The following is a 19,333-nucleotide window of genomic DNA, read 5'->3' on the forward strand; positions in this document are numbered from 1 at the left end:
CAATAATTGAGTCTCACCGTACGATCAAGCTTCGCGCCTATAAATAGAAGATTAGTGAAGACTCAGAAAGAAGAATATACAGAGTGTGTCTAAAAGAGAGAATACAACAAAGAAGAAGGGCACGCATATCGCGTATCAGCTTACAAGAAGCATTACGCCCAGTTGTGAGGGAACACTTCAAAGTTATATCAGCTTAGATTAGAAGCTTATTTCCCTCAGTGTGTGAGAACACTTTCGGGTAGTGTTCATTGTTCAGTTCTCACACACACGCACACACCACCACCCAAATTACAGTTTTGCACAAAGACAATAAACTTGTGTATGTAGTTTTTGACACATAGACGTTAAAGAAGTGTTGGCTGGAACGTGCTGTCTTCAGTCTGGACTAGGAGTTCAGTTAGGCAGTGGGTAAGTCCTAAGCTGTGTAGGATTTGTACAAGGTGTTGTATAAATCTAATCTTCTAGTGTATCCTACCCGTGGAGGTAGAAGGGGTGACGTAGGAGCAGTTGAAGTCTCCGAACATCCATAAACATATCCTGTGTCTTTTAACTGTTTAACTGCTTGTTTTGTTCTTAATTAATTTTATCAGTTCAGTTCTGTCCATAACTGAACTTATATAAGCTCTAACTGATTTTCCCGTAAATTCAGTTCTTCAGTTGCACAGTATATAAAACATATCATTTTTCTTAACGAAGGATTATTTCAAGTGTTTTCCGCTTGGTTTAATACCAAACCTGATCTAATTCATCGATGTATACATTCTTAGAACACGAGCTATTGCAGTTCATTGATTTATTGTGTTGAAAGCACCCCTAAGGTGCCGAGCACACGATCCGTCAATTGGTATCATAGCAAGTTGTTCTAAGAAGGACATTTGAAAATTGATATTTTAAAATGTATTTTAAGATGGTATTTAAAATGGTTTTCAAAACCTTTTTAAAAATTTTATATATCATGAGTTTATTGGAAAAGAGTGGATTGGCTCTGCAAGTAACATCGTAGCCACTTCACTCGACTCCACAATTTTGCTGTTTGAGCAGCTTGCAGGGTTTTGAGTTCAACTGACAAAAGAACAGCAAAACTGATCTGTAGACAAGACTTCAGTTGCCAACCTACCAGTTCAACTGATTAGCAGATGAAGCCCAACTAACAGCTGAAATGTTGGATGATTAGGAGGTTAATCATCAGCAGTATGCCGCCGCTTAACTGCCATATCAGATCAGAAGAGATGATCAATGCGGTTCAGCAATCAGTTGAGTTCAGTTTGCATCAGCCATACCAGTTAGCCAGCACAGAAGTCAAGTTCATAGCAGGTAGTTGTTCATCTGGCAAAGAAATTCAAGACTATGCAGTATATCAAGCATTCACGGTGACCAGTAGTTGGTACATTTAGTTCTACTATATGTAAACTGATTGATAACTGATGTTGTTTAAAATTCAGCTAAGTGTAGTAGCATTTTTCCCTTACATAACTGATGCGCTTAATTATAATACAAGGAAGTTTATTTGATTAAATAAACATCGAGTTATCCAGTTAGTTTAAATATAACTGAACTGATATTTCCAGTTTTTGTGTAACCTTAACTGCTTGAATGATAAATGCTGCTGAAAATATTTTAAAAGCGCGCGACTGATTATATTTTTAAAGGGGAGTTTTTAATTCAGTTCTTGAGGGGGAGTTTTCTTTTTCCTCGAACTGAAAAATGTTTTAAAAATGTTTTTACCCGTTTTTTTTTTAAATTCAGTTTTTGAGGGGGAGCTTATTCTTTTAAAACTGATTTTAAATATGTCATCCCTCAAACTGAAATTTCTTTTATTTGTTTTAGTTTTTATCGCTTTAACTGTTCAAGTTTTGTGAGCATCAAAAAGGGGGAGATTGTTGGAACTTTTCAAGTTCGCAATATTTGCTTAATTTTGATGTTAACAAAACTTGTTATTTTGTTTCTAATAACCTACCTTAGTGCGCAGATAGCTGAAATTGAAATGATCAGTTTACGAGCCAAAACTAAAGCTATAGGATATGCTAACTGAAAGAACCAACTGATCGAACGAACTGAACCAGTTCAACTGATGCATTGCAACCAGCTCAACTGAATGTCCAACTGATAGTAGTTCAGCAAAAGATCCTCAGAAGCCCGGCCAGCTGATGAAGAGTTCAACTGATGAAAAGCCCAACTGACCAGGTAACTGAATCAGTGAAATCAGTTCAGCTGACGAGTCAACTGATTTCACTATATCAGTTCAAAGACTAGTTGCTGATCAGTTTGAAGAACCAGTTCGGAACATCAGTTAGGAGCAATCAGTTGCAGATCACGACAAGCTTACTTAATGGATTACAGCTGTGCGCAAATGTACAAAAGCAATTGTACTATCACAGTACAATCATGAACGTTGCATCAGAAGCTTAAAGCCAAAAGTTCCGGAATAGATTCCAAAGAACAAATTCAAAATGCAACGGATACAAAATTGAGTCTCACCGTACGATCAAGCTTCGCGCCTATAAATAGAAGATTAGTGAAGACTCAGAAAGAGGAATATACACAGTGTGGCTAAAAGAGAGAATACAACAAAGAAGAAGGGCACGCATATCGCGTATGAGCTTACAAGAAGCATTACGCCCAGTTGTGAGGGAACACTTCAAAGTTATATCAGCTTAGATTAGAAGCTTATTTTCCTCAGTGTGTGAGAACACTTTCGGGTAGTGTTCATTGTTCAGTTCTCACACACACGCACACACCACCACCCAAATTACAGTCTTGCACAAAGACAATAAACTTGTGTATGTAGTCTTTGACACATAGACGTTAAAGAAGTGTTGGCTGGAACGTGCTGTCTTCAGTCTGGACTAGGAGTTCAGTTAGGCAGTGAGTAAGTCCTAAGCTGTGTAGGATTTGTAAAAGGTGTTGTATAAATCTAAGTCTTCTAGTGTATCCTACCCGTGGAGGAAGAAGGGGTGACGTAGGAGCAGTTGAAGTCTCCGAACATCCATAAACATATCCTGTGTCTTTTAACTGTTTAACTGCTTGTTTTGTTCTTAATTAATTTTATCAGTTCAGTTCTGTTCATAACTGAACTGATATAAGCTCTAACTAATTTTCTCGTAAATTCAGTTCTTCAGTTGCACAGTATATAAAACATATCAGTTTTCTTAACGAAGGATTATTTCAAGTGTTTTCCGCTTGGTTTAATACCAAATCTGATCTAATTCATCGATGTATACATTCTTAAAACACGAGCTATTGCAGCTCATTAATTTATTGTGTTGAAAGCACCCCTAAGGTGCCGAGCACACGATCCGTCAATATGTATGGCCGAAGGGGTAGGTAAGAAAAAAATATTTTTTAGTACATGTTAAAGAAAAAAGAGTAGTGGACGTTTCAGATTTATCAACAATTAACCCTTATATTAATTAAAGACAAATGGTAAGAGATAATTTTGAAATTTAAAAATGTTTCACCAAGATAAGAGGAGGGATGACAATGAAGCGGGGTGGGGCGGAGGCGTGTTTGTCATTCTTGTCCCTATCCTCTAATTCCATCCCCGCCCCCATAACCACCAAACCCGAAATCACAAGATCAAATCTTCATCTTCGTTTCAAAAATATTAATGAGACATGACGATGACAAGTTCAGCGAATCTCCGAACTAAAATTTATTATTATCTATTATTATTAGTGATAATATTCATATTGATATTATTATTATTTTCGGAGTGAATTTGAGGATAAAGAGATCAAAAAAATCGAACATCCTCATCTATATTTTGGGTTTTACTGCGAATTCCCGAGCCCACGAAGAAAATTATCATATTTGATCAAGAGTGATTTACTTATAAGATTAATGATAATATAATAATAGCATAAGTATATAAGCGAAACAAATATATAACGCGACTTTAGTGAATTGGCGTACAACACAGCGACGTGATTCATCTTCTTCGCCAATGGCTGCTCTCTGTACTCCAGTCTTCACTTTTAGAAACTCCGCGGTCAACGTTCACTGCCGGGGTTTTATCCGGACACCTCGCACCCTGAGGCTTCGAGCTACAGTCTCTGTTGAAACTCCGTCCTCCTCCACCTCCGGCGGTGGCGGCGCTTCGAAACTCCTGCTTGAAGTCAGAGATCTCTCCGCCGTAATCGCGGAGTCCAAGCAGCCCATTCTTAAAGGCGTTAATCTCACAGTTCACGAAGGCGAGGTGCCTAATTTGAGTTTTTTTCTGCGTTGGATAAAAAAATTATGGAATTTTTGGATAAGTTTAATTTCATTTACTGATGCTATTATGATCAGCAGTTAAATTGGGACAAAGTTGGAGGATTACAGATGTTAATGGGGCAAAAGTATAGTTTGATAATGAACTGGAATTAATTTTTTCATAAATCTACTGCGTAATTTTTAAACTCACTGCATTATGTATTGTATTTATGATATTCTTCAGGAAATTGACGACTTGTGTTGCATTCAATATCTAGAAAGAATTTGGCTTTATAAATTATATTTAGCTATGTGCTGAAGTGGGATTGGAATTTGTGTTCAAGTCTTCAAGAAGCATTTGTTTGCATGGATTTATTACTCTAATTCTAGTTGTAAGCACATAGTTTTTCGGTTTCTTTGGCTCCTAATTTGGTTGTTGCATATGAAAGGTTCACGCTGTGATGGGAAAGAATGGATCTGGGAAGAGTACATTTGCAAAGGTCGGTACCCTTCTCGTCGTGGTGGTTTGCGATTTTGATATTGTAGTTTCTGGCGCACGTAAAGATTGAGTCAAGAATGTTATCTTTCTAGTCGAGCTCAAGTTTTAATTGCTTTATTTTATTAGGCCGAATTGAGCTCATACAAACTTATTAAATGAATTTTGGGTTAAGAGCGAGCTTGAGTTGTTCTTGTAAAGTATAAATCCTTCAAGCTTGTACTTTAGCTAGTCCGAACTATTTCAAATTCTGTTTGCATGAATGTTTCAGCATCGCAGAGTATTGGTCAAATCAAGTAGGATCTCTTCTCATTTGAAATTTGTATGTTATTTCTTCCATTTTAAACAAATTAAATAAAATGTGGACGGTTGATTTTTATGCCTTTGCTTGAGGATGGGGATGCTTGTTTGACGTGGGTATAGTGGATTTACTTCAACCTGAGCAAATAAATACATCTGCCTTAACTTCTCTTATACGGAATTTTCTCTTCTTTACCACACTCATAGTTAATAAATAATTTAATGTCCTTGACCACTTGTTTTGATTTAAATTTGAAAAAGAGAAAAGTCTGAACTGTCATTGTTTGGTCATTAATCGTTTTCTTAAACAATCATGGAAATACGAATATTTTTGGTCCATAATTGAATACTTTGTATACATTTTAGTTTATGCTACTCGAACAGAAACACTCCTATAGTTTACATTATTAGATAAATGGGTCTACATAAATTTAGTGTATAACTCACACAAGTTATCATACATCCAATCCCTCTCCATCAGTGTGTGTGACACACATGATTTATGTTATAAATGCTTTATGGATTCCAATGGTTTATTTAATAATATATCACTTAAAAACTATTCATTTCACATACGTGAAGCTACACTTTGTTTTTTATTAAATTATGGTTGATGTTTTCATTCTTTTAGGTCCTTGTTGGTCATCCGGATTATGAAATTACAGGAGGCAGTGTAACATATAAGGGTCGAGATTTGTTGGAGATGGAACCTGAGGAAAGAGCTGTGGCTGGATTGTTTATGAGTTTTCAGTCTCCTGTTGAGATTCCTGGAGTTAGCAATATCGACTTCTTGAACATGGCATACAATGCTCGAAGGAGAAAACTTGGGCTTCCGGAGCTTGGGCCCATTGAGGTTGTTATTTGATAAATTAGTTTTGTCTGATTTTCCTTTGAACCTTTATATTGATCATCAGCATTTTAATTTTTTCTGCAGTTTTATGGTTATGTGGCACCTAAGCTTGAGATTGTGAATATGAAAATAGATTTTTTGAATAGAAATGTCAATGAAGGCTTCAGTGGTGGAGAAAGGAAGCGCAATGAGATTTTACAGCTTGCGGTATAGTCTCAGAACTTGGTGACTTGCATAGTTTGTTTTCACCTGAGTAGAAGTTTCCCTAATTGTGGTTAAAAATCTCAAATTCCTTTCAATCAGCAAAGACTACATTTTTTTTCTTGATTGTTTAGGATCGACTTGAAAACGTGCGATATAGATTGCATTTTTTTTCTTATATATTTCTTAATAGATCTATGTAGACATACATGCTAAAATAATTTTGTACCCGGTGGTGCAGGCTGTTTATATTTCTGTCTGAATGATTTTTTGCATTTTGCAATATTATTTTAGAAGAGGGGCACTTTCTCTATCACACTTATACTCTATTTAAATTGAATGTGGTAACTGTCGTTAAGCTATCAAGTGCCTTCAGGTTTGTTTTAATTGCCAAAAGGAAAAGAACACTTAAGGTTCCTCTTCTTGACAGGTTCTTGGTGCAGACATGGCTATATTGGATGAAATAGATTCTGGGTTAGACGTTGATGCTCTTCGAGATGTAGCAAAATCGGTTAATGGGCTTCTGACTCCCAATAATTCAATTTTGATGATCACCCACTATCTACGTCTTTTGGAATTCATTAAACCAACCTATATTCACATAATGGTAAGCAAATTATATTGCAGAAGTAAGTACATCTAGACGTTTGTTATGTTGGACTTTTGTGAATGATAAATCAGATTCTAGAACTTTTCCATCCTTTTAGTTTTCTCTTCTTGTCTCATTGTTCGTGCCACTTGAAGTCTATCTCAAACTCGTTTCTCAGCCATATCTCATAGCTGTTGTATTTGAACCTGGACTCAAGTCCTAAAAATCAATGTACCATCAGTTGCTAAATGGTTGTCCACAGTAAACCTGAGGATGCGAATAGATCTTGCCTTTCACTCGTTATGTGAAAAATTATTTGGTTTATGCATAACTGTTTCCTTTTGCAGGAAAATGGCAGGATAGTGAAGACTGGGGATGTTTCCTTAGCCAAAATTCTGGAGAGAGAAGGATACAAGGCAATTTCTGCTGCCTAGTTTTTGAAGGAGCCTGGGCTCTCTCTTTGATGATGCTTCCTACACTTCCTAAATTATAACTTGTAAGTAGTTTATATTTCTCTCCGTTCCTCTAGATGGTCGTTGTTTGGTGAAAATTTATTTCCAGTGGCACCAAACGTGGAAATAGAAGAGAGCTTCCAAATTCTTGTTTGACAATGAAGATCATGTGTTGCTAGGCAATTCCTCAATTTAACAAATGGATCAATTAGTCAACGACAGTCTTGACTTGGAGTCTAGTTGTTTTAACATTCTTGTGCTAGTGCTGTGTAGTTGCTCCTCGTACCTTAAGGTCGTGATTGTACAATAATTGCTATTGATACGTGTTTCTAACAAAGTGTCTCTCCCAGCTTATATCTACGCAGACTATACATATGTGTTGCGAGAATTGAGTCGGAAATAAGTGAATCTTGGCTTAACTCTTGTTTATTGGAGTAGCATTGGGATTTTGTAGTCTATTTTCACAGTTGGATTGTTATTTGACCAAATGGAATGACATTCTTTTATATATTTATTTTGGAATAACCAGGTTTTTGTTCGTAGCTAGCAATTCTTGTCATTTGGTATATATTATCACCATTGAAAATCTTTGCACTATGTATTATAGTTATGATCTTCTTAGACAAAAATTTCTGACAGTTCAAGATGCAATGAAAATCCAGTTGATAATCAGATTTTGTAAGAATTTGATGTGTTTTAAATTTTTATAAATGACCAAAATGTTTTAGAGAATTTTTAAAAATGCGTAATTTTTTCTTTGGTGTCGATCGAGCTTTTCTAACCTACTAGTTAATAATAATTTTATCTTTCCAAGCAGTTCGATATTATCGCAAAGGTACGAATCAAGTTTTAATATAATGTACAAAGTATGAGTATCATTGTCACATATATTGATATATGACAAATTTAGTTCAAACTCTATCTTTAGTTAATTACTACGATAATGATTTTAATAAGCTAAATTAATATTTAAATTAAAAATACGAAACAAACCATTGTCATGATTTTGGTTCAACCTATCTCTAAAAACTTAATCTTTTCTAATGATTGAATTTCATTTCATAAGACAAGTTTTTACTAGATTTTTTAATCTATCAATATACCCTATCAATATATATTAATATAATTAACAAAATGCAGTAATCAAATGTTCCTGTGCTATTTAACAATTGAATTCATATTAACACACTGTAGAATCCTCTAGCTTTTTGACCTATTAAATTATGGATATCAACATTTACCTAACCTCATATATATATATGCAAGTTGTAGATCCATTGATTATGTTACCCTATCATGTTATAAAATACCTTTTCGGTGTCAATTATAACATATAAAATCACTTTGAAGTTGATCATAGTCCAAAGATGCAATAAAAACCATTAACATAATCAAGTATGCTCAAGAATAAAATTCAATGTTACATAAAAAAAAAATTTAAAACATAGATGTTTGGGAGTAAAATCCTCTAAATCCTAATTAAAAAAGAAAGAAAGAGAAAATGTTGTGTAATTCTTGTTTCTCAGTTGAATTCTCTTGTTTTGCCTCTTGTGACTCTCTCCTTTGTCGTCGTGGCTCCTCTGTGCATCTGATCTCCTCGTTCATGTCTTAGGCTTGCTTATATTAATAGATGAAAATTTTGAGTCCATAAAATTCAAGAAATCCTATCAAATCTTCTTTCCTCATCGCATCGCGCGATGTTCTATACAACGTATCGATTTTTCTTCCGAGCGTGCTAGAACGTTGGCCCTAGCGTTGTCTTCTGCCTCATCCTTCAACTATTCAGCTTCTTCACTTTTCATGCATTCGCGCTAGGGCGGCAAAAAATCACCGCCCTAGCACGACATGCTCTGTTATGATTTACAAATCTTTTCCTTTTTTCATCATTTTTTACATACAAATCAACCAACATGCAGGAGGAGTGGCTATATGCATGAACTAACAAAAAAATGGTTGAAACGTAGAATCAACACATAAACTCATGCAAAAATGTACTAAATTTTTGACATATTCATGTTCACGCCTCAACAAATCTTTGACATATTTCCGATCAACATTATACACCACATTTTTGCATTGAACGTGAACATGTGTGTACTATGTTTTTTCTAATAACTTGCATTTCAATTAGGTTCATTCTAAAAAATTGAAAGATAACTAGATTGACATATTTGTGCAAGTATCCCTTGCATACAACCCTTCTCCACTAGTTATTGACCAACAAACACAAATCATTAGAATCTTTCAGGTCTATATCACGGCTCAAGTGAGTGCTACCAAAGAAACGATAAGATAATCAAAAGTAAAGGAGTACATAGATCTTTTTTTTTTCACGATCAAATTTAGCATATGATATTTTTCTACTCCATGTATACCCCCTTTTTTAGCCCAAGAATATGATTTCGTTCTTTTATTTGCCCCCCCTTCCCCCATCTTACATCTCATTTTTTTCAAAAATTCTTTTTGGCAAGAAACTTTTCTTTCACAAGTGCGATTTTTGATTCACATATGTACTCCTCTAGAATATGAGTATTTGATTTTGGTTTCATTTTTTCTACGAGTCCAATTATGAAGCTCGATGTAAGGATGAGTTTTATATGCTTTCATGTTTCTAAGTAAGCTCAACTCAATTGAATAGTCCAAGAAAAATTTTCCGATGTCGCCTTCATGCTACTAGTAAGTACTTTAGAAAGGATCGGTTAAGAGAAAAAAAGGTGTTTAGAAGGGGGGTTGAATAAACACTCACAGATTATGTTCGTTTTTTGTAATTTGAGTTCAGTTTAATGACAAACTGATACTCAGTATCTCGTCAGTCAATGAAAATCAGTTTAGCTGAGAAAACAGTTGCGGAAGTAAACTGAATGAAAGATAGAATAACTAAAATAAAAGGTAACTGAAATGAAAAGCACGCGATTTGTTTCTGGATGTTCGGAGAATAGAATAACTCCTACGTCACCCCTTCTATCACAAAGATATGATTTCTACTAAAAGACTTTGATCGAATACAATGTTTGTACTGACCCACTTCAGTTTGGTCTTATCAGTGCCAAAACTGAAACTCTTAGTTACAACAGGCTATTTCAGTTCATGACTGATCTTAGCACAACTTAACAATATAACAGAGATTACAGTGTGCTAACAAGCTCAAAGAAGGTAGCCTTGAATGCTACAGATAGAACTTAATAAGAGTGAGATTTTGATTTCAGCAGAGTAAAAGCTTGAGTAAAATAGTTGTTCTTATATCTTTTTTTCTTCAGCTTCTCTCTTCGCCTATTTATAGGCTTCTCTTCCAACAGTAACTTGATATAATATTTTAATTTTATATCCGTTGATTGCTACGTCGATATTCTCCTGACAATCGTACACTGTAGACTCTGAAATGCGGCGTTCCAATACGAGTTGCAGTCTGCTTGTACTGATGTCGGTTGAACATCCTTTTCATTTGATGACATGTATGGCTGAGCGATCAGCTGATAAAATGTAGCTGATAAACTTGTGCTGAGTGAATCAACTGATCAGTTTCCAACTGATCTGTCAGTTGTCTTCAGAAATCCAGTTAGGTTCAACTGATCAGTCAGTTAACTCCGAAGGTTCATTTCAGCTGGATTCGGTTGTCTTTGATAACTCACGTGATACTTCAGTTAGGCAAGTTATATAATACGAATACTTGATCAGTTAGTCCAATAGATAAATGGTTTGTCAAACAGCCGAAATTAAGCTTCCAACAATTTCTCCTTTTTTGGTATTTGAGAACACTAAGCGAATAATAACTGATCAGTTAAGCTTATAGACGTCCTTCAAATCGGTTGTAGATAAAATAATAACTGTCGTATACAGATTCGTACAATGAAAGAATGAAATAATCTGTACAAATAAATCCATGTACAAATAAATCCGTCAACTTATTTGACTGTAGCTTAAGTCTCTATTATCTCTTTTTGTCAAACGCCTCCATTCTGATAGATAGCCTTTTAACATCAGTTGATAGAACTTTAACAGAAGTGGCTACGTCTGAGACTGCATTCAGCACAGTTGTTTGCATTAAGTCTATCTTTCTGGAAACAGATGTCTCCACAAAGTAAACTCTATTTCTGATTGCATCTTGGGTGACAGAGAGACTTTCAGCTAAGCCTCTATTTTTTTTTATATCTTCTATAGCTAGGGAAAGAGAGGTGACGGTAGCATGAACTGCCTTCAGTTTTTCTGAGTTGAATACATCTGCATGTTCCAGTTTTAGAGTATGAGCGAGTTGAGTTCGCTGAATCTGAGAAACGGCAGTAAGTATTTTGTGCATATTATTCTGAATGTCTTGAATTTCTTCAAGAACTACTTCAAGAGCACTAGACGACTGAGGAGGTAGATGTCCAGAAGTTCCAGGTTCTTGTTCTTTGGAGACTTGATCAAAGACCACTAAGGTCCTGTCAGATACAACTGTCTCGGCAATAGTTTGTTCTAGAACAACTGATTCAGTAACCTCTACTTGCGCTGGAGGAGGAGAAGAAGGAACCTGAGTAGCAACTGAACTGTCTTGATGAAGAGGTAAATCTGTGAGACCTTCAGTTGGAGGATCATCAACTGGTGCTTCTGCTTGAGAATCAGCTTAAATTTGGGCTGGCTCGTCGGTTGGAATATTTTCAAAATTGAGCAACTGAGCCTCCACATTTTCAGCAATTTCTTTATCTGTGGACTGATCTGGCACATCAGTTGGATCATCCTGCTGAACGGGCTCTTCAGTTAAGATAGGAGCCTCTAGAATTGCTTGATCAGTCAAGTGATCAACTGATTCAGAAATGAGCTCCTCTGGTTGAGATTCCTGTACTACTGACTGAATAATTTCATCAATATTTGCAAGTGTTAAGTCAGCTTCTGAGTGCAGTGGAGGATCAGCAACAGATGATTCAGGCACATCCTGAGCTTACTCTTTATTCGGTGATGAGGGTTCTTCCTCTTCTTCTGAAGGCCCTCCATGAATAACTAATTCTTGATCTTGTTCCCAAAATCTTATCTGTAAATGCAGGGAAGTAAGATCTGAATCCAATTGAGTAAGCACAGCTCGATCATTGTAAGCAGTTGGATTCGTCAGAATGTAGTTTGCTTTCAATTTTTCAACTAGTTGAGCCAACTTCTTGGCTCTCATCAAATCAAAGAAATAATTTTTTCTTTCCAAAACCTCCACAATAGTAGCAGATTTGACTATCCTCAAAACGATGGCTTCCAATCTAATAAACTTCTTTAGCTGAGACTTCTTCTTCAATTGTTTGGAAAAAGTGTGAATTTTGTATGTGATCCAAGTCTCATAAGTTTTCGATTTAGATGCTGCAAAAGCATTGACCTGTTCCCAAATTAGGTCAATGTGGGTCTGGATTGCATTTGTTGGCCTGGGCTCTTCAATCATCTTGCCCTTGCCTTTCTCATCAGTGAGAATGTGTGGAATGTTCAGACCCGAACGATTCGTTTCCACCAATTCTCGAATGGTGATCCCTTTAGGTCGAACCTGAGCAAAGATGGTAGGGCGATTGACAGTTTGCAGAGAAGATACGGCCCTGGTTGTCTCTTTTTCACCTGCTGAGGTGACGACCTTCTTGGATGGATCAGTTGATTGAGGCAACTGATCTCTTGCTGAAACTTCAGCTGGGACGGCTTTTAGAGGAATAGCCTGAATAGGCTGTTGAGCGTATGAAGGTTTCAGCCTTTCAGTTTGAATAGCTTCCAGCGAAGTTATTTGCTTGGTTTTCTGAGTTCTGGGCTTTTTGGTAACTTTGGGAGATGGAGTTTTCTCCGATTCAGATTCACTGACAATCAGCTTCCTCTTGGAGGTCTTCAGATGTGCCAGAATTTTTGCCTTTTTCACAGACTTGGGAGTAGCCTGCTGTGCTCCAATCTCCTTTTTGATCTTGACGAATTTATCAGGAGTAAGATACAGTTTGGCCTTTGGCGGCAGAATATTCTTAGCATTGAAAACTTTGAATTTGTATGATCTTTCAGAATAATCAGCCACCAACTCTTTGATTTTCAGCAAATAGCTCAACTGAACAGCAAATCCTTTGGACTGTTTGTTGGATTAAAACATGTTTTTCAATATGTTGAAGGTGAGTTGCCTCCAGTTGAGTCTTCGTCCTGCCATGATAATGGTAAGGACTTGAAATTTCTTCAAGGTAAGAGCAGCAAAGGATCCTGCCTTTGCCAATAACCCATTGGCTACAATGTCAGCTAACAACTGAACCTCATATTTTAGTTCCTTCTTTGGATAGGAAACTTTGATTTTCCGTCCATCAGCTGAGAGTTGAGTCTGTATCTCTTCAATATCTGATGCTTTAACATCAGCAAGGTGTGCTAATCCATCAGACGGCAACAAGAATATCTCACCAAAGGAGTCTTCAAATAAGGTCAACAACTGACCATTGACAGTAGATAAGATGCTTCCATCCTGATTGAGAACTCAATTAGAGTAGAAATCGAAAAGCTCCTTTGGATAGATCTCTTGGGAAGATTGTCCCAAGAATGTTCTGAGCCCAGTTGATTGAAGCTTCTAAAATACATTCTTGACCTCGGCTTCTTTGATAGATAAGACTGAGTCGAAATTTATCGTCATAGCATTCAACATATGCGTTGGAATCTGGTTAGCCATTTGAGCCGAATGATTTTCTGCGAAAAAGAAGGTTTGAATTTGCTTGTGCTCTGAGAAATTTGGATAAGCGTAAGAAGAAGAACTGAAATAGAGCGGGAAAAGTACTTTTGGACGCGATTGTTCGTATTATTGGACACGTGTCAGTCCATGAAAATTTTGCAATANCTGTTCGTATTATTGGACACGTGTCAGTCCATGAATATTTTGCAATAAAAACGTGTGTTCGTATGGTAATAATGTGTGTAGTAAACATGTGGATTATGTGATTCCACGTCTCAACTTGTCATTTACTGAAAGATAGCATTTAATGTTTGATAGATAGTCACGTCACTTAATTTGGAATATAAAAAAATGGTTAATTGGTTAACGTATATGAGAAGATTAGTAGAATATCCAACTGAACGATCAGTTGTAAAATTGTGTCCTTTCAGCTGAAGATTCACTAACTTCTGTCTTCTCAGTTAACCTCTTAAAATCAATATTCCCACTTAATAAATGCATATAATTATTACGCAAACTTAAGCAAGATTAATTAAATAAAATCTTATGCTTGGAAGGTTAATCGTCTGCTGCAGTGACTGAGCCCTTTCATCTTCCTTGACCCTGCGCTATAAATAGAAGTGGCTCAGTTAGTATCAAACATATCAGTTACGAATATTCAGCAGATAAAATGGTAGGTGCAAGTAGCTCAAGAATTCTAGATATCGCTGAAGAGTTTATGAACACTGCTCTAGAGAAACGTAAAGTTGATATGGAAGATGAGGTCTTTCATAAAATCCTTCGCTATTGGGAGGAGCTGCAGGGACTCCAGTTCCTCTATGAATGTGGAGAAGCGAACACTCCTAGAGTATTAGCAAAGCTGGAAAAGTATAGAGAGCGTTTGCACGTCGCCGAGACGGTGAACATCTTTGAAGATGGTTATGTCTACCAGCTGATGCTCCACAAGGAGAGGACTATACTGGAGCGAATAGCTGTTTCCGATAGCTTTCTTAAGACTGCAACTGGCGAAATATCCGGTTGGATGAAAAAATTGAGGTCTTATGTTGAAGAAGAGTATTTTGGTGTAATCCGCAAATCTTTCTTTAAATAGAGACTCATTTTGTTTTAGCTTTGTTTTTTATTTTTATGCAATAGTTAATCTCATCAGCTGAAAAATAAGTGACTAACTAAATCATAATAACAAACTGACAAGCTAACATCAGTTAAAAATTAGATAAATAATACAAATATATTAGCAACTGAGATATAATAATGGAAAAATTGATTAAGATAAATCTATTAAACCAAGTATGTTGCGAAAGTGAGAAAACTTACTCTCGGGTAGTGGTTTAGTGAAGATATCAGCTACCTGTTGCTCAGTTGAGACATATTCCAGTCTGATGTCCTTCTTCAAGGCATGATCTCTGATAAAGTGATGTCTGACATCGATGAGCTTGGTCCTTGAGTGAAGAACTGGGTTATACGTGATAGCAATCGTGCTTGTATTATCACAAAATATAGGCGATTCTTTGGCGATGACTCCATAGTCTTTCAGTTGTTGCTGAATCCAGAGCAGTTGAGCGCAACAACTTCCAGCAGCAAGATATTCTGCTTCAGTCGTGGAAGTAGCTATGGATGTTTGCTTCTTGCTGAACCAAGAAATCAGTCTGTCTCCTAGAAACTGACATGATCCACTTGTACTTTTTCGATCAAGCTTACATCCTGCATAATATGCATCTGAATATCCAACTAAATTGAACGATGAGTCTTCAGAATACCACAGCCCAACATTTTCTGTGCCCTTAAGGTATTTTAAAATCCTTTTGGCGGCTGAGAAATGTGATTGCTTAGGATTTGCTTAAAATCGAGCACACATGCATACATCAAATACAATATCAGGACGACTAGCAGTTAGGAACAATAATAAACCTATTAAACCTCTGTATAATGTCGCCTCAACTGATATTCCCCCTTTATCATTGTCTAGTTTGACTGATGAACTCATGGGAGTGCTTGCTGCTAAGCATGATTCCATGCCAAATTTCTTGAGCAGTTCCTTCGTATATTTGGTCTGACTGATAAAGATACCAGTTTCCAGTTGCTTCACTTGCAGTCCAAGGAAAAATGTCAGTTCACCCATCATGCTCATTTTGAATTTGTCATGCATCAACTTAGAAAACTTCTCGCATAATTTGGGGTTAGTTGACCCAAATATAATATCATCAACGTAAATTTGAACAAGTAGAATATGATCATTCTTAGAGAATTTGAACAAGGTCTTATCAACTGATCCAAGTGAAAAATCATGATGAGTTAGGAATTTTGAAAGGGTTTCATACCAAGCTCTTGGAGCTTGTTTCAGACCATATAAGGCTTTGTTCAGATGGTAGACATGATCAGGAAAAGTATGATTGATGAAACCTGGAGGTTGCTCTACATAGACTTCTTCCTGCAGCTGACCGTTTAAAAATGCGCTCTTCACATCCATCTGGTCGACTTTGAAGTTCTTGAATGATGCATAGGCAAGAAATATTCGGATGGCTTCCAGTCTTGCAATTGGGGCATATGTTTCATCATAGTCAATTCTTTCTTCCAGCCTATATCCTTGTGCTACCAGTCTCGCCTTGTTGCGCACAACTGAACCATCTTCGTTCAGTTTGTTCCTGTACACCCATTTTGTACCTATAACAGTTTTTTAAAGTGGTCTTGGAACTAAGTTCCAGACATTGTTATGGGTAAACTGATTCAGTTCCTCTTGCATTGCATTTATCCAGTTTGGATCAACAAGAGCTTGATCAGTTTTCTTTTGTTCCAATTGTGATACGAAAGCTGAATGAATAAATAAATTAAGCATCTGATTTCTTGTTCTTACCGGATCAGATGGATTACCTATCACTAATTCCGGAGGATGTGATTTCTTCCATCTGAGTTCAGTGTTTATTGTATCCAAGATGGTAACTGCTTGTGTATCAGTTGGAGCTTCATCAGTTGGCAGTTGAATATTCTCAATAGGCTCCTCCAACTGAACATCAGGAATAGCTTCCTGTTCAACTGGTTGTTCTAGTACTTCCTGTTCTGGTATTTGGAGGTTGTTGTGATTGATATGATTATCTTCTTCATCTTCATCCTCCAAACCGATCTCTGTAAGTCTATCAATTAGCTCAACTGGATCAGTTGGCTTATCAGTTAGAGCGTTTTCTTCAAAAACAACATGGATAGATTCTTCAAAATTCAAAGAATTTTTATTAAAAACTCTATATTCTTTGCTAACTGAAGAGTATCCAAGAAATATTCTCTCTGCAGATTTTGCATCAAAGGTTTTTAAATGATTTTTACCATTATCGAGAATAAAACATCTGCAGCCGAATATTTTAAAGTATGAGACCACACTTTTTCTTCCATGTCAGATCTCATATGGTGTTTTCATATGATTCTTATTAATCATCAATATGTTCTTAGTATAACACGCAGTGTTTACTGCCTCTGCCCAAAACCTTTGAGAAATGCCCGAATCAGCAAGCATTGTTCTAACAGCTTCTTTAAGGATCCGGTTTCTCCTTTCAGCTACACCATTTTGCTAAGGAGTTCTAGCTGCTGAGAGCTCATGCTTAATTCCAGCATTTTCTAAAAAATTTGAAAGAGTTTGATTGATAAATTCAGTTCCTCGATCAGATCTGATTCTATCAATTCCAACTGATTTTTTATTTAATAATATTTTGAAGAGCTTGATCAGTTGTGCAGCAGTTTTGTCTTTGGATTTGAGAAAAATAACCCAAGTAAATCTTGAAAAATCATCCACAATCACCAAGGTGTATTTCATTCCCCCTAAGCTCATGATTGGTATTAGACCAAAGAGATCCATATGTAATAGTTCTAAACATCGGGAAGAAGATTTACGACCCTTGTTTTTAAAAGAAGATTTTACTTGTTTACCAAACTGACATACTGAACAAATTTTATCTTTAACAAAATCCATTTTGGGCAAACCAGTTACAAGATCGTGGTTACTCAGTTATGCAATGGATTTAAAGTTCAGGTTGTTCAATCTCTTATGCCACAACCAGTTTTTAGAAATTTTTGAAGCAATGAAACATACTGGTGTATAAGGTTAATCATTCCAACTGACTTTGTAAGTGTTTCCACACCGTTTGCCAGTTAGAAAAACCTCATCAGTTGAGTCTTTGACTGAACAAGAGTGTTTGTCAAACTGAACTGAGAATCCGTTATCGCATAACTGACTGATGCTAATCAGATTATACTTGAGATTCTCAACTAATAAAACATCATTAATCGTAAAGTTACCATGGATAAGCTTACCCTTACCCACAGTTTTACCTTTGGAATTATCTCATAAACTGATGTTTGGTCCAGTGTACTTTATCAGTTGAGATAACAGATCTGCATTTCCTGTCATGTGTCGTGAGCATCCACTATCCAAGTACCAGATTGATTCCTTAATTGTACCTGTTACCTGCAATCACACACAAGATATAATTTTTGGTACCCTTTTCTATTTGGGTCCTAAACTGATTAGTCCTTTAAGAATCCAGACTTGGATTAGTCTGACTGACTGTCCAGTTGCTGTATTCCAGATGGTCTTTCTCGATTTGTGTGTGTTTGGTGTGTAGTGTGCTGATGATACAACATGTGATTTAGCTTTGTTGGACTGATTGTTCAGCCGATATCTTTTCTGAACCGGCTTGCTGTTATAGTTATTGGAGTAGCCATTTGAATATTTTCTGCTGAATCTTTTTTATGACTGACTACGTGAGTCAGTTGAAACTTTTGGGCTATAACCAATACCATATCTTCTAGCCTTGTTCGTACTTTCAGTAGGATGTTCAATCAGTTTACTTGGCTCAGCTTGTTCTTGTACCATAACTGATTTGACAAAGTGAATGTATTTCCCTTTATCCATATTCAGTTTTGGTCGAGTATCATTGGGAATCATTTCATTTTGGGTGCTGAACCCTAAACCAGTTTTATCAGTAACTGATTTCTGTGAGTTCTGCATTTCAGTTAATGCAACAGATGATATGTTCCAAGCCTGAATGAGCTCAGTTTGCTTTGTATTCTCAAGCGTCAACTTTTGAATCATTGATTGATTCTTGCTCTTTTCAGCATTGAGCTCAGCAATCTCCCTTTTTAGACTCAACACATCAACTGATTCATCAGTTTTAGTTTTATTGTCTATGGGATCATTTTGCTTTGCTCTGGCCTTTTCAAACGATAAGGCAAGCTTATGATACTCATTAACCATGTCATGAAGAGTTGAAATAAGTTCTTCTCTAGTGAAATCAGTTGAGCTGAAGTCAAATACCTGTTGACTGTTTGACTCTTCTTCTGTATCACCAGCCATTAAGCACTTCAGTTCCTCTTCACCATCACTGGAACTACATGAGGTTTCTGGCTCTGACTCATCGCTGTCAGTTTCTGCCCATTTAGATTTACTTTCTTCAGCTAAGAGTACCTCATGCTTCTTCATGGAAAACTTCTTATCATCCTTGGATCTCTTTCTATGCTCATATGACTCCTTTCTTCTTTCAGTCGAGCCCTGACTGTCCTTCTTGGGTTTGGGACAGTCAGCAATGAAGTGACCGGGTTTGCCACAGTTGTAGCAGCCATTTGATTCCTCTTTAGAATTATT

General features: G+C 36.5%; 1 protein-coding gene across 2 annotated transcripts; it reads left to right on the forward strand.

Annotated features, from left to right (window-relative positions):
- Positions 1-3,892: 3,892 nt before the first annotated feature.
- Positions 3,893-7,593, forward strand: LOC140976567 (ABC transporter I family member 6, chloroplastic-like). 2 transcript variants are annotated; one of them, XR_012175234.1, is made up of 7 exons: positions 3,893-4,195; positions 4,641-4,691; positions 5,619-5,840; positions 5,922-6,044; positions 6,469-6,645; positions 6,975-7,123; positions 7,445-7,593. XR_012175234.1 is itself a non-coding variant. In XM_073440804.1 (6 exons), exons 1-6 carry the CDS (start codon positions 3,944-3,946, stop codon positions 7,059-7,061), a joined length of 912 nt encoding a protein of 303 aa, XP_073296905.1. In that variant the 5' UTR covers positions 3,893-3,943; the 3' UTR covers positions 7,062-7,272. The 2 variants fall into 2 exon arrangements, 1 of the variants encoding a protein (XP_073296905.1); XM_073440804.1 differs by lacking the exon at positions 7,445-7,593 and having other exon boundaries at positions 6,975-7,272.
- Positions 7,594-19,333: the final 11,740 nt, after the last annotated feature.

The sequence above is a fragment of the Primulina huaijiensis genome, chromosome 5 (genome assembly GCF_012295235.1).
Source record: "Primulina huaijiensis isolate GDHJ02 chromosome 5, ASM1229523v2, whole genome shotgun sequence".
In the NCBI taxonomy this organism is placed as follows: Eukaryota; Viridiplantae; Streptophyta; class Magnoliopsida; order Lamiales; family Gesneriaceae; genus Primulina; species Primulina huaijiensis.